This window comes from Perna viridis, chromosome 6, assembly GCF_037379345.1.
Source record: "Perna viridis isolate PV_CMFRI_1.1 ecotype Kerala chromosome 6, ASM3737934v1, whole genome shotgun sequence".
Taxonomy (NCBI): Eukaryota; Metazoa; Mollusca; class Bivalvia; order Mytilida; family Mytilidae; genus Perna; species Perna viridis.
This window is the reverse complement of record NC_142450.1, coordinates 20306038-20321678: the sequence shown is the minus strand read 5'-3', so window position 1 is coordinate 20321678 and position 15641 is coordinate 20306038. Positions and strand designations below refer to the sequence as shown.

The 15641-nt window shown below is 33.4% G+C and overlaps 2 protein-coding genes across 4 annotated transcripts; both read left to right on the top strand.

Annotated features, from left to right (window-relative positions):
• Positions 1-69: 69 nt before the first annotated feature.
• LOC148614013 (uncharacterized) lies at positions 70-8096 on the top strand. Of its 3 annotated transcripts, XM_088587756.1 has the most exons (3): positions 70-839; positions 5592-5803; positions 6751-8096. In XM_088587756.1, exon 3 carries the CDS (start codon positions 6765-6767, stop codon positions 7707-7709), a length of 945 nt encoding a protein of 314 aa, XP_088443882.1. In that variant the 5' UTR covers positions 70-839; positions 5592-5803; positions 6751-6764; the 3' UTR covers positions 7710-8096. The 3 variants fall into 3 exon arrangements, with proteins under 3 accessions (XP_088443882.1, XP_088443881.1, XP_088443883.1); XM_088587755.1 differs by lacking the exon at positions 5592-5803 and having other exon boundaries at positions 478-839; XM_088587757.1 differs by lacking the exons at positions 70-839; positions 5592-5803 and adding an exon at positions 5163-5404.
• Positions 8097-10940: 2844 nt separating this feature from the next.
• Positions 10941-14787, top strand: LOC148614012 (complement C1q tumor necrosis factor-related protein 3-like). The gene is made up of 2 exons (XM_088586161.1): positions 10941-11200; positions 14305-14787. Exons 1-2 carry the CDS (start codon positions 11020-11022, stop codon positions 14772-14774), a joined length of 651 nt encoding a protein of 216 aa, XP_088442287.1. The 5' UTR covers positions 10941-11019; the 3' UTR covers positions 14775-14787.
• The last annotated feature ends 854 nt before the right edge of the window (positions 14788-15641 follow it).

Here is a 15641-nt window from a genome sequence, read left to right as displayed (position 1 = left end):
ACATAGCTACTACTCAATTACTAGGATAAATACAAGTTATGTAATCTATGGATAATAAACCATAGACATTTTAATGTGTTTTGAGGACCACAACAACGCTTTTAATCAACTACTAAGGAGGGACCAATAAGGGTTTTGTTTAAAATGTGATGATATCCGCGTTGTGTCGTCACTGCATTACAACAGAACACTACTCTCCGCTTTGCAGTTTTGTTGTTAGATCAACGATTATCTTAAAGGGCAAAATCATTTGCTTTTATATTGATAAGTAACAAGAGCAGAAATCCAGTTTTGTCCCCTATTCTCACGACCCTATAATTTGACAATTTAAAAATAGGTTAGGTCTGACGTAATGGAGAACGACCGAAATTAGGGAAAAAAATCTTACATGTTATTTGCATTAATCAAATTTATGTTTAATGTTCTTAATCGAAAACCAATAAAGTCTCACGAACCATTTAGCAAATTGAAAAGCTTCCCAATTTATGGTATTTCTCAATGGTTTTAAAATATAGATACACTCTTGATCTTTATTTAAAGTGGAATAAAAAGAACATAAATAAAATGATCTTTTAAAATTAAATTTCAATTTATTCAAAACGATGCACAAAAGAAATCCACCTGGGTTTGATGCTCCAATGGATACCTACTTCAATTTGTTGAAGGGTTTTCAAACTTCAATACATAACTGTAATGAAATTCGATCCTTATATGAAATTTTAAAGTAGCATGCATTTTGTATGAAAAGTAAAGAATAGGGAGAGATATTTATGTGTTTGTATACGCCTATGTATATAGTACTTGTTATATTTTTGGAATCATCAGGTGCATGCGAAATCGTAAGTATATATTCATTTCTACGAGATTTTTATTGTTTGTCCTCTGTACATGTATTTCATGACCAGTACCTATAAAAGAAAAGATGGTGAACACGTGTCCATAATATGAACGACCTAGCGATTCTGTACATGCAGTTATAATGATTTACTATAGAAACGCAGTCTATAAGCTGCATTATGATATAGTGTTGATGTATGTGTAGGTAAATTTTGCATTGCATAGGAAAAGACAACTGGCGCACAACATTCGATTATCATATTTCAACATTTATAGTACTCTAACAGATCATACTATTTTTGTAGTTAAAGAGGGTATTACACATATATAAAGCGCCGGTATCTTTCGTGTTACTGGAAACGAAACTAATTGACAGTTTCCCCGAAAAACTAAAACTCATTGACAGTTTCCTGGAAAAACTAAAACTAATTGACAGTTTCCCGGAAAAAAACTAAAACAAATTGAAAGTTTCTCGGAAAAATTAAAACTGACAGACAAATAAGACGAAAAGGTATATTTTCTACGTTGTTACAGTGTAAAAGGGACTGTCTCAACGTTTCTGTTGGATCATGTAAACGACATACATTTTTCACCATTAACAAAACGTTCACTCTTTTCCAGAATTTTTTTTTTATTGAAACAGCTTTTCTTCTTCAACACATTAAATTCTCTTTAAAAATTATATTCAGAAATTGTAAGTATCAATTTTGTTCAGTGCTGATCAAATACAATTTCAGAAACTGTTATATGCCGATAGTTATGAGCAAACAAGTCATAAGAAGAATATCAGTAAATTTTGTAGCTTCATTCAAAGCCGTTCAGTAGTGTTGACAGCTCTTCAATGTACTTGTACAGTTATATTTACATAATTATTTTCCATTTTTTACTGACGTTTGTACTAAATAGCTGACATTTCATTAACTAGAGTGACTGTAATATTTATATATTTTCTATATTTTACTGAAGTTTGTACTAAAGAGCTGGCAATATGTTACAATATTTAATTCGTGTTATTAAGCTGTTGAGTCACGATCCATCTATTGTAAAGCCATACAAATGTACCTGAGAGTCCCATACCAATTTTTGATAAATTACAACAGATTCATTTTAATCCTTATAGTCAATCATCTTGATTGTTACATTCTCAGTGGATCTGAATTTAATCTTGGATAATAGTTTGACATTTTGCTATAAAGTCTGAGATTCCTCAGAAATGTAAGTCAGTAGGGAAAACAAAGGACTAGTAATAATTGACAAGTGCAGAAATATCAAAGATTGATTGATTAGATGATGATGATGATGATGATGATGATGACGACGACGATGACGACAGTGGAGGTAGTGATAATAATTACCCAAGTAGGTTTAGCATAAATTGGAAAGTCTAAAAATGATTAGTTACAAGACAAATAAATACAAGCTGGAAGAAAACAGTACGAATGCATATATGTACATGAAGAACTAAATAGAAACATTAAAAAGACGACAAACCTGACCGGTGCAAATAGATGGCGGCAATGGCTTTAAGCTTTTTTGGTATATACCACTAATATATAAACGAATATACGAATTGAAAGAAACACTACTACTTTCATTGTCATACTAATTACGAATGACAAACAGAACAACCTTTTAGTCGGCGACTCCAAAGAAACCATATTTTTGGTTGCTGGTTTCATACACATATGGTGTGAGGGTTTCCTCGTCGTTCATTGAAGACCACTGATTGGCCTTTGGATGGCGTTTTCATCCCGGTGGGGTTATTGTCTCTTTGATATATTCACCGTTATATTTTGGCTATATCTAATGTAGTATGAAGTAGAGACCTCCAGAGAAGCCAATTTTGTGGTAATTTAAGAGCAGTACCTTTTTGCGTGGGGACTGTGATTTCTCACGAGCTACAATATTCTTCATTTTATGTTTACATCAGCCAGACGTTTAAATCGCCCTTTGCCCTATCATTTCAGCTTTCAATTACGTCAAATTCGGAAGGTAATTGATCACTACAACAGCTAATATTTTGTCATTCATATCATTTCGTAATTCGTTTGACTTTTTTTCTATTTCAAAATAGAAAATGTTTAAAACGGTTTTATGAAAGTTGATAAAAAGGATCTTGAACTCCTGTCATTTTAAATTGGAATCAAACCTTTAAAATCGCTGCCCTTTATTCCGTGCAACAGAGAGCTTGGTCGTGGTGTTTAAAGTTAAATTTGAGAAGCGGTTTTAAAAAGGCGTCTCCTATATTTAAAAAAAAAAAGTAGATAAAAGACACTTATAATTTTGTGATGGTACACTTGGTCCAAAACAAGGATAGAAATACTATTGAAACTTTAAAGCATTTTCCCTCACAATAACGAAACTTGAAACCAGACAGCTATATAATTGACAGCTATATTATTATACGCTAAGCATATACTAGTACACGAACACAAGACAAACTAAAAAAAAACTGATAGGCAATATAATAGACCATTAAATGTAAAAATAAAAATCCCGTATATCGGAGAAACGCCCTTAATTTCGAAATAACTTTTCTGCACCCCTCCACTAATGACAGTACCTATGCAGTAAGAGAACGCAGGAATCAGTACGTTGCATAATTGCAATATCACTCATTTTCAACCCTTCATTTAAATGTGACAATTTTGAAATGAATAAACTACACTTAGTTTATTCAACTTATAAAATGCAGGTTCGAAAATATCTGTTCCTTTCTTATGTTGTATTCTAAAAAAAATTAAGTACATGTAGTTGGCTGCGCAGTCGAACCATCGACCATATAAAATTACTATAGTTTATATCTGTAATATAATAAAACAAAACGTAGTAAATGGTGATAAAGATATCTAAATTAAATCGTAATTCTAATTCCGGCTAGACATAAATTTAGTTCATGCTACAGGCAGGATTATTTATGGCCAGGCCAGGTTAGACAAGGCAAGGCTAGGTAATGCTAGGTAAAGCTAGGCAGAACTATTAATTTTTTAAGATTATTATTGCTCCATAGAAAAGGATGCTTATACAAGGCTGTAAGTAGGCAAGTTTTAAATGACTACAAAACACCATTGAAGTATCTGACAACAACAAACAAAAAATGGAGCTCAAGTATAAGAGAAAGATGAACACAACCACAGGAGCTTGCAATCTAGTCATAAAATGTCGAATGAAGCTTTAAATAGACCGAATGTTTGCAGCAATTAGCAATTAAGGTTTTCACTTATAGACAAAGTGCCTACTCTGTGAAGTTTAAAAGAAAGAAGAATACAACCACAGGAGCTTGCAATCTAGTCATTAGATACTTGACACAGCCCTAAATTTTATACGGAGTTACTAGCTTTTCTCGTAGACCGAATATTTCCAGCAATCATCGATAAAAATAAAGGTGCTCGCTTGCAGTCAAAGTGCGTACTCTATATAATGTTGACTATTAACAAAGTTATCATTCAAGAACAGTCATGATGGAATAGACTGTTGGTAGACGTATTCAGTGAGAGTGTCATAGTTGGCAGATATTGTCTACTTTTAAATTCTTTGTTTTTTTATTTCAGTTCCATGGATACCAATATTGTCTTTAGGGGTTATTTTGCATTGATGTTACATGTAAATATCTATGCCTTTTTATATATATATTTTGTCTCCATGACTTCTGCATTTGAATAGCTGTGTAAAGCATATATACATTAATTATCGGATCAGTCACTTTTTAAATGTTTGGTATTTCGTATTAATCCTATTAAGATTCAAAAGTACAGTTAATGTGGAAGCAAATGTGAAAGTTAGCGAGATGGACGTTCAAAAACCAATTTCAAAATCATTACAGAATTATGACATTATAGATATAAGCAATTGATTTTAAAATGAATACCCATGTCTACTTATAGTATTTAGGGGAAATTCGATTTATATTCCACTAAGATTAAAAGTTCTTCAATTTACTAAATCAGACAATTTAACTTACAAGTAGAAGTAATAAATTACAGATATTATTGTCCATTTCACTGATAAATACTATTCTGATGAAACATGCGAGTCCAAATTGATTCGAAATCAAATATTAAAGGCTCTGGGATAAATTGAAATTATCATCCTTTAGATATTAATTACTTTTCGACCCTTACCAAGGCACTCCAGAGGGACTTGAGCCCGTGGTGACATTGTTTACTTATTTCCTAGGTAATTTTTAACATCTCACAATCGATTTTCGATTTGCTGCATTCTCAGTGATACTACAACGTTAAATAAACTCATAAATCTGGCTCGCTGAAGAGTTTTATTAAAGGATACCCGAGCGTATCTATTGATTCCGATAAAAAGCCAATACAGACATACATTTTTCAGGATATGGGATAAGCATCCCTTTGAAGGGTTCCTATAAATAATGTGTTTAAAATTGACTTAGATATTAACTTATGTTCCTAACTTTAAATAAATCGTGGAAAATGCATTTGCATAATGTAGGAATTACAATCGTTACCAACAGAGACCACAATGAACATTTTCCTTAAGATTTGAAATTTCACGTCACAAGGAAAGGATAATGTAAGGATTAATTGTTCTTATACAGGTTCGTATTAAACAATTTCCGCTTTTCTCATAGAGCTTTTCATTTCAGTACAAAGATGTTTCCTTCTTTTGGCTTACAGTGATTACAAAACATGTTTGTTAGATTAAATATTAAAATGAAAATTAACCCACACATTCCTAAATGGTTATTCAGAAAAGTAGGATCATAATCTTTAATAATCTTCCAGGAACTGCTGTAGGTAGAAACTCTTCAGAATGACGTCAAACAGAATAGTTCTACCAAGAACAGTTCCTGACAGAGAGTGTCACGACCCATGACAGATTATGACCGAGTTTGTCCTGAATCATGACAGTCTGACATGGTGTGTCATGGGACTGGACAGTTTCTGACAGTTTAAAACTGTTCTATGACAGCAAACCCTGACCGACTCAAAGAGAGGTTAGATGTGATCGCGATTGTAGAAAATAAAAATGTTATAAAACTAATTACAATGTGTTGCATAGAAACGATTTATATGACAAGTTTATATATATTAATATAATATTACATACTTCCTCATTAATAATTAACGGAATTATATGTAATCATTACCAAAATAAGGAAAAAAAGAAAGGTGCTTCACTAGATTGACTAAAATACATGTAAAGGAGATAACATGCATATATAGTAAACACAATGTAGTACCATCGTTCGCCCATTGAAGACAACAAAGAAAGATAGCCTTGGTTCAATATATTCAAAGAAGATATAAATTGGCCTATGTCGTTGACAAGTGCAAACACAATGCAAAACATATGCCCAGAAAAGACATAGAGAAAAAGTGTTCGATTAGGAAATCGACTAAGTCCAAACTTAGTTTTATTGAGAATAATCACAAAATCATAAAAATCTTTATTATTATTATTATTATTATTATTATTATTGTTGTTTAATTTTTGTTCGGTATTATTGAGGTCACATCACATAAAATTTTGGTTTAAATAGTAACTGTCCAGAATGTTAATGTCGCATACAGATAGAATGAAAAACATACCTACATGTACATGTGATTATAAAGATAGAGGTTCTTTATGTACATGTAGTTGTAAAGCTACGTTTTAGTAGTGTAAATTGGAAACAAAATTACGTTTCTCAAACTAATGAATATGATATCATGTATATTTATATATTGCGTATGTAAGAAAGATAATGGACAATTACAAAGCCGTTCTTAGGTGTTCTGCTGTAAACGGTTTTGGGAACCACTTTATTTGTTTGAACACGTACCTCTTTAGCGGTTTCTGTCTATGTAGAAACTGTTTAAAATTACAGTATCACTTGTCCGCTCATCCTATAAAATAATGTTATGTTACTTTTACAAAATATTTTATTTTCGTATTTTACAGGGTAAACAGGACAAATGCCATCCACTAGCAAACACCTCACAGATATAGATTCCAGAGGGAATATAAAAATTGATCACAGTTCCATTCACCAAGAAAATGCGACTCTGTTGAATTGTCTTGAAGGAAAAATTGCAAGCATCAGCAAACAAAAGTATCGTCGAACCATCGATACCGACGATGCCTTGAAAGAGGCACGAAGAGAAGCAGAAGAAATGACGCGGCTGACTTCCGCCATTAAAAAGGGTGAAATTAAGGACAGTGTATCGTTGTATGATAAACAATCACATACGCCAAAGTCACGTGACGGCGTAGGGACAACACAAATGATGGATACTATGCGAACGTCAAATTCTGGGAGTAGACCTCGTACAACTACAGACAATAGACAACGAGACATAGGAAAACCGGTGCTATCTAATTTTACAATGTTTGCAATATCAATGCAAAAGTCAAAAATATCAACATCACCGACAAAAAGTGACAAACAAGTTTTACAGAGAAATGTACAAGGATATCGGAGCTTCATGTCACTCCGATGTTTTTCGTCCCCCGCCTACTTGCGTAAGGACCGTAGTAAGCGCGTGCGCCGTCCTGCTATTGTAAGATATCAAGACCTGAAGGATGGTGAGGTCATGGAAGCACAAGATATTCCAGTAATGAAACCGGAAGTGGCTTATGCAATACAATTGCGCAAACGTCATGTCAGATCGAGACGAGAACTGCAAGAGATGAGTAAACTTGAGCAAGAAGAGAAACACGGCAAATCCGAAAAACCCGAGGACTTTAAACAAAGAAAATTAGCCTGGGCTAAGGGTAATAATGTTCTTAACAACAGAATTAAATCTTTTCTAACTGATGTTGAAAGTTTTAACAAACAACAGAAAAAACCCGACTACCTCATCACTGATCTTATTCGACCGAAATCGGACATTGTGAGATCAAAAACATTTGCATTCTGAAACTAAATTAGTCGTTCTTTTTTTTTGTACACACTTAAACATTATACGTAAGAAGAAATGAACATTTTTGAAAGGAAAACTGAAAGAATTATTCAGTTTCCAGAATCACCTCAGTACATATAGCTCCATCGTGTTTTTTTTTCAAAAATGAAAAACCATAGGTTTATAAGTTTGAATTGTACTTAATATGAAAATAATATCTTCTGCTCAGATGTACATTCGATATTTTCAGTAACCACTAGGTGGGTGACACTGTTGATTGACCAAAGGTCTCCGAGGGTATTCATAAGCTCAGTTTTCAGACTTGCATGACCCCGAACTTTATCATATACTAGTTAGCGAAACTTGCTGCATTACAAATTAAAAAAAAATCATATAACACAGAGACTTTATTCTTTTTATTGCACACATGGTAGGGCCTCTTGGTGCTGGATATTGCTTCTTTGTTTACACTCTATGTTTTGAAAACTTCTTGTAGATTTTTATCTTTCTATGTATTTGAACTAATGCTGTTGACCATGGATTAGTCCTTGAAAGATGTGTACAGCATTTATCGATATTTGTAACATTACTATAATTGGTAATTTGGTATTCTAATCATCGGTTCATACCATAACTTTTCATGCTAACTAGTACAGTAGAAGGAAAACAGCTTTGCGGATTAACTGGAAAGAGGAAATTCACAAGTGCCAAGAAAGTCTAGATTTGATAAGTGTTCCGTGCAAGAGCTAAATCTCAAAGCTTTCTTGGCACGAGTTAAATATTATATAATATTAATAATGTATGTTTAGTTATTAACAATAATCAATTGATTATTATATTTATTATAAAGATTTTCTCAATAATTTATTGCTATTTTCAACATGATATCGGCGGACTGGTATGTGTACGTGTTGTAACGTTTTGGCGGGAAAGGCTAGATTCTGAGTGTGATATATTACCAAAATATTTAACATGTGAATTATCGAAATTTATTACACTGGGAACATTCTTTTATCCAATGCTATCTTTATATAATAAAATGCGAATAATACATTTGAAATAAATTGTACTTCAACAAAAACTGTAAAGCTATGCAAATACTTTTGTTGCAAACCTCAGTTGATAATGACGTAATTCACTGATCTTTCAGCGCTTGAGCGATATCAAATCGCGAGGCAAATGTCTTGCGTGGTAAAATGATTAGGATAAACATGAACAATAGTGAATCATAATGATTGATATAGAAGGTTGGTTTAAATACATTCCGCATGATTTCTATAGTGATCTATTTTATTGTTACCGGTGTGTGATAACGTATGGTCTGTACTTCACACTTGTTAGAGCTGCTTCTCCGCCAACACGTGACAAATCGGAAACAGTGACGAAAGGTCACTTCGGAGTCCGTTATAAGTATGACATGACTAACTGAACTTTCTCGTCCTGGCGTCGGTTTCATAAAAGTGAAATTGATCGTAAATCATGACGTCACAATGCTATTTTAGTTTATGACGTCATTACTTACGATCAATTTTACACTTACGACTTTTTGTGAAACTGACACCTGTAATGCATGACATACCGTTCAAAGGACAAACAACAATCAATCGATCAAACTTCTGTCGAATTTTTAAATGTCGTTAATTATAATTGTTTAAATATAAGTTGTTAGTTAATGACAAATACATGTATAACATTGTTAAATAAAAACATGAAATTAATTACACTTTTATTAAACTTTCACTGTTGTCGATTCGTGACCTCCTCGTTTTTACGATGTCTTGTCCTTTAAATACTTAAAATGTACCTTTAAGTTCCATTAGCGCATATTCATACAACTTCATGTTAGACTGGCTAGCTATTTATGGAATATTGTCTGGTATTGCTATAACGCTGGTTCCCTTGATTACTCTTTCAATAATATTGATGTTATTTTTTTTCTGATAAAAAAAGAGCTATTCTTCACAGAGAACTTTCTCTTTAAACTCATGGGCAACTCTATTCTTGCCTTCTTTACAATTTGTAAAATGTATGAAAATAACGTACTTTTGTGTGTAAATGCTTGCATTAAAATGTGTTTTTTCATGATTTTTTTATGGGCCCATTATGCCACCTTCAGTGATTCTCTGAATCCGAATATATAGTATAATCATTCAAAGAATTGGTGAAAAAAAAATGTATTGCGTGATTTCAGGAAGAAGGTTCAGAAATTGCGTCTAAAACAATTTCATGACTCAATATCAGTATTCAACATTCAGATAATCCTAAAAAAAATATTCCGGTCAAGATACGTGGCGTGTACATGTATGTGACAATGAAACCGACTTCATATGCAATATAGATGTACAAAAGAGATGTACGGAGTAGTATACATTGTGAAAGATACAAATACTAATTATCTATAGTTATTCAACATTATTTTGAGACAATGAAGAGCCAAGTATATAGTATAACAAACAGCTATTATACTTGGTAATAATATCACAAGGAAACAATCGTTTGTTTCTGAGGAGGGGCACATGCATTTTTTATTTCGTGTCAGAATATTTATTTTTGAACTTTTGTAAGACAGAAAATATATTATCAGCCACAATGGTGCAAGATTATTAATTTCCATTGCACTGTATGCAATTTCTGAATTGGGGTCAGAAAATGTATTTATTTTCTAGGATGAAGGCCATAATATTTATTTTCAACTTTTTAGCCAGAATCTTTATTTCCAAAAATTGCTCAGAATAAAATGATCGACCCCTTAGACACGTGTCTTACAATCACATACTGATTATTTAATATGCCAATGTCTAAAAAGGGTAAATTATAATGCAATATATCTACGGTAGAGGAGGATAATTAAAAGTTTTAGAAAATCTTTAAAAAAATATATATGATCATATGATACATTCATTACTATTCATTTACATGTAAATCATAGCATGCTTCATACTAAAGTAAAATTCTTTAATTTGTGAAATTATGATTGGATTATTATAGGAAGTTAACCTTTGACCCACAATAAGCGCAAAATTGATATCCAATATAACTTGAAATTCATTCAAAAGTAATTCAATTTGCGTTTGTGTTCTCCTTTGGTATATTTAAACCATTTATGGTAGGTTCGTTACAAATGTATATCTCGTTATATAGACTTCAGACAATTTTCTTCCAGAACATAAGCTTATATAAATCTAATCATGGACGAAATATGTTATCTACATATATTCTAAGAAGGATTTACTTCTCAAACATCGAACACCTATTCCATGTAGTATGTCCTTACATACCGTCTTATCTTTAGTTGTCTAAAAGTAAATGCAATATAGTTGAGAGCAGAATGTACCGGTTGAACATCATTCTTGCCATTTTTTCGTGCGTAATTGGTTCTGATTGGAACATAAGCACTGTAGTTTCTAGGTTAAAGGAATTGGAGGAGGAAGTCATAGAACTGCGTGAATTAAAAAAGGAGGTTCAGGAATTACGTACTTGGAAGGCCAGTATACAGACACAGTTTCAAGGTTATTTAACATAATCCGTTAGATTATTAGCGTACGGTGTTGGTGTCATTTTTAGTAACGTCGAAATCGGCAAAATTTGACGTCTGTTTTTGTATTGCGACGTACATCGTTCTATAATTGTTACATGTAAAAAGAAGTGTGCTTATTTATTTTTTTACATAAAATAACACACACGACATGTTTTATTATTTAATTATCCGATCGATATTAATATTTCGTACGTTTTGGTCAATTGAAATGAGCAGATTACATCCTGATATGGTAAATAGTTTGGCATCAACCATTTAAAATGATTTGAAGGAAATTTTATCCTATTAGAAAAATGTTAGGAGTAATGAAAACAAATTTCGTGATGCGCTAAAAAAGAGTAAAACACCCTCACTAAAAGAGAAAGTCAACAAACCTACAAGCAAGAAGTCAGTAGCACCCCCCGGAAATCTTATTGTGAAAGCGTATAAAGTGAATCTTCCCTATTTGGTTTTATATCTGTAATGTAGATGTATCTTGATATTTACGAATACATGTATTCGTTTCCGAATTTTATAAGGTTTGTTGCTAAACATCTCCCTCTTTTTGAGAGCGTTTTTATTATACGACGAAAACAACTTGCGGTCGTATAATGTTATCATGGCGCAGTCGTTGTCCTCGTAGTCGTCGTCGTGGTCTGGGGACACTTCGTTTCCGTGCGATAACTTTAGTTGTGGTTGGTGAATTGTTCTGAAATGCTGATATGATTTTACCAACAACTAAGAAGATTCCTATTTAATTTGGACTTTGTTGCCCCTGTCGCTTTAAAAAAGAGACCAAAAAGGGGTAAAAATGCGTATTTTATTAAAACCCATGTAGTTTGTTTTTTTAATTTTAAATATTCTATTTTTAAAGTGTTCTTTAATTCGACTTAACAAATGTACAGCAGATTTTATGTTTTGGACCGTTTTCAAGTTACAGGGGGTATTTTTCAATCGGATTTCGGATATCTCTTACGGTTTTCGAGTTATAAGGGGTCAAAAAGGCCACACTAGAATAAATCATTTTTTTGTTTTGTTTTTGGTCCGTTTTGAAAAATAAATTCAAAAAAATATTTTTGCAATGTGTGTGCAGCTTATTATATCTTATAGCTCAAATAATTGTCAGGAGGAAATTAGACGATCATGAAATACGTTGATTTTACAATAATTCACCAGCGAATATGCAAGCGCGTGTCTATACATTTCAAAATACTTTGATGCAGGCATGCTTATCCCGATTTCACCAGGACATCATTGCATATGAGCAGACAGGAGTGCGCGCAAGTGGGGGAGGGTTGTTTCTTTTTCCTGTCTTCTTTTCTTCATTTCTTTCATTATTTTATCAGATCCGCTAAAATCGAAATTTGTTTTAATGATTGCGTCCACAGTTTTAAGAATTTAATCTAGTATCATAACTTTTCAATACTTTTTTTATTGTTTTTAAAATTGACCTTAAAAGAGTTTTTACGTCGCAAAACAGAACGTTACTTTAGAAACGTCAAAAATGCGCTTTGTGACATTTTTGTTAGACACGGTTTTACATATATATATAACCCATTTGTTAAGCCAAAAAAAAAAAAATGAAATGAAATGATAAAATCATAGAGGAGGATTAATACATTTTTAAGTATATGAAGAAATCGACTCAACACCATTTGCCTTTTTGAACTATTTGTTCGAATTTCGCTTGGTGTAAGCGTGAATAAATACAAATTTTAGATGTTGTGACATTCTGGTTAGACACAGACAAAATGCTGCACTTAGATACATGTTCAACAAAGTACCATTATTTTTAGAATATACTATCTGCAGCATACTTACATGTAAAATTCAAAATTTTATAGTTATTAGTTCATTCAAAGCTAACGAAAAAAGCTTTTGATAAAGACTGGGTAGCACGCAACGTGTAGAAAACGTCGGGAAAAAGACAACATGACACCACAACATACGTGCGTATTTATCTACTATTAGACAATAAAAGTCATTGTTTTTTAGAATAAACATGATATTCTGAATATGTACACAGTCCTTTAAGCGTGGATATACTTTGGTAAAAATACTATTCGTTGTTATATTTTAAAACCGTAAGCAAGAAAGTAGCCAATGGCCAACGTCGAAATAATTAAGATTTGTGACATGATTGAAATACGGACAAAAAGGCTTTTAACAAAAAGACTGATTGAACATTTAATATACATTATCATTGGGGTTATGTAACAAATTGTCAATATAGTTAATAAAAGTCCCGATTAAAAAAAGCTGTACGCATAACTTGAAAAAAAAATGCCTAACACTTTGTCTTCAAATCGATTTCTTTCCATTTTTGCAATGTCCACATCAGAGGGGAGATATTTGTAACATTGTTATACGCTTTGCTCTTATCAATATGACATCGTCTGCCGCACAAACTGCTCTTTCCAAAAAAGTTTGTTTTATCAAAGTACGCCAAGAAACAACTTAGATATATGGGTGAAATGGGAGGCAAGCATTTTAATGTTACCCGTCCACATATGAAAATGGACGTTCCTGTGATCAAATAATGTTTTCCCTCCACAGTTAACGACATCTTTCAAAGATTTGTGATTGTAATCATAAAACAACAACCATTTTCGATCATTTTAATATCTATATTGCCTTTGATAACTCCACATTCTGATAGCAATATTTCGGTTTTCGTAACTAGCCCCGTTTCAATCGAATGTGACACCAACAACGTACGTAACGTCTTAGTGTATATGTATGACTTCAAACAAAAAAATAAAAAACAAAAACAAAAACAAAAACAAAAAACCAAAACAAACAAACCAACAAACAAAAAAATATTTAAAATAGTTGGAAAATGGACCCGGGTGACATAAGTAAGTGCCTTACATATATCGTATGTATTATTACTGTTTTTTTGCAGTTTAGGTCCGGTATCAATCATCGTTGATTTGTTAATATATTTCTTTGATGAGGATTGGTACATTTGGTTCGTACATACCTGTTCTTATCGAAGAAATGTAAAGGGAAAGGAATCCATTACCCAAATTTTCTAGAAGACAATAACACTTTAAGTTATATTATAATTGTAAATGTTCCGCGTCTTCTTTGCAGGGAATGCACATCAACGACGTCTTCTTTTATCGGAACATGCGAATGCCCATGGAATTGCCTTTTCAGCTTATATGTCGGCATCATTTAGCGCACCGGACTTTGGTTTCCACCACACCTTGATATACGATAAAATAGAGTGCAACAACGGTAATGGATATGATTATAATACGGGAATTTTTAGACCTCCTTCCACCGGTATCTATGCCTTCACGTGGACAACATGTGCCAGTGGAGACGTAGCTTCTAGCGAGCTTGGAATAGAGCTAATCATCAACGGTAAAATGCACGGATCGACATATGTAGATACACACACAATGTATGAGCAGGGGTGTGCAACTGGGTTCATTATACATTCAGCAAAAACTGGGGATGATGTTTTTATGAGGTCCATGAATGATTCCTTGCGTAAAGGAATAATTCGGAGCGATAAGTACGCTAGAGCAACATTTTCAGGATGGCTGCTATTCTGAACAACAACAAAAATAATCATAATAAAATAAAATAAAATAAAATAAAATAAAAAGTGTTTAATACTACTAGGATTATTTATCGCAAAGAAAGAATAAGCAAAGTATGAATACGATATCCGAAGAACGCAAAGATTTCACAAGTGCGCGAAACTTGTTCCACGCGTGAATTGAATCTTTAAATCTTCAAGCGTTCCTGGCACGAGTATTCATTACACTCCACTGAATGTAGGAGTATATAGTGATAGGGGCGTCCGTCTTTTCTTCAGTCCGTTTGTTTGTTTGTTTGTTGGGGTTAAACGTCCGAGCAGCAATATTTCAGCTATATTCAGACGATGAACATGAAATTGATGATAAAATGAACATGAAATGATGATGAAATGAAAAAGGAATGGGACACAAGAACAATGGGGTCAATAATTTTTGATTGCCACTGGAAATAGGGAGAGGTGGGTAGGGTCGGGCAATTTAGCCTCCAGTGGCGGAGGGCTATGGTCCCTACTCCGGAGAATACCACAGTAGGGTTCTTTAACGTGCGAGGAACGTGGCATCTTTCCCAACACGGTGCACCACTATGGTTTGCGGTCAGGTTTTCCGTATTATAGCCTGACAATCCCAGCATGTAACACGCCAGGGGTACCCCATTCCACCACCTGGGGCACACATCCCAGTTGCTCTGTGGGCAGAGCGCCCTAGTCCCCGGCTAGGTTTCTGAGCACTGTTTAGTCGCCTTTTACGACAAGCTTAGCGCTGCTGCAGGCCTATTCTTTTAACACCGGACCTGCACGGGGCTTCTTCAGTCCGTACTCTCCTTTCTTCCGTTATGCAGAAATATAACCATCTCCTGACCGTTATATGTTTGTTTGTTGG

Excerpts from the sequence above, each read along its gene's own strand:
- LOC148614013 (XM_088587756.1), top strand. The coding sequence starts at position 6,765 with ATGCCATCCACTAGCAAACACCTCACAGATATAGATTCCAGAGGGAAT.
- LOC148614012 (XM_088586161.1), top strand. The coding sequence starts at position 11,020 with ATGTACCGGTTGAACATCATTCTTGCCATTTTTTCGTGCGTAATTGGT. Across the intron at positions 11,201-14,304 it reads TATACAGACACAGTTTCAAG|GGAATGCACATCAACGACGT; the intron begins GTTATTTAACAT and ends TCTTCTTTGCAG.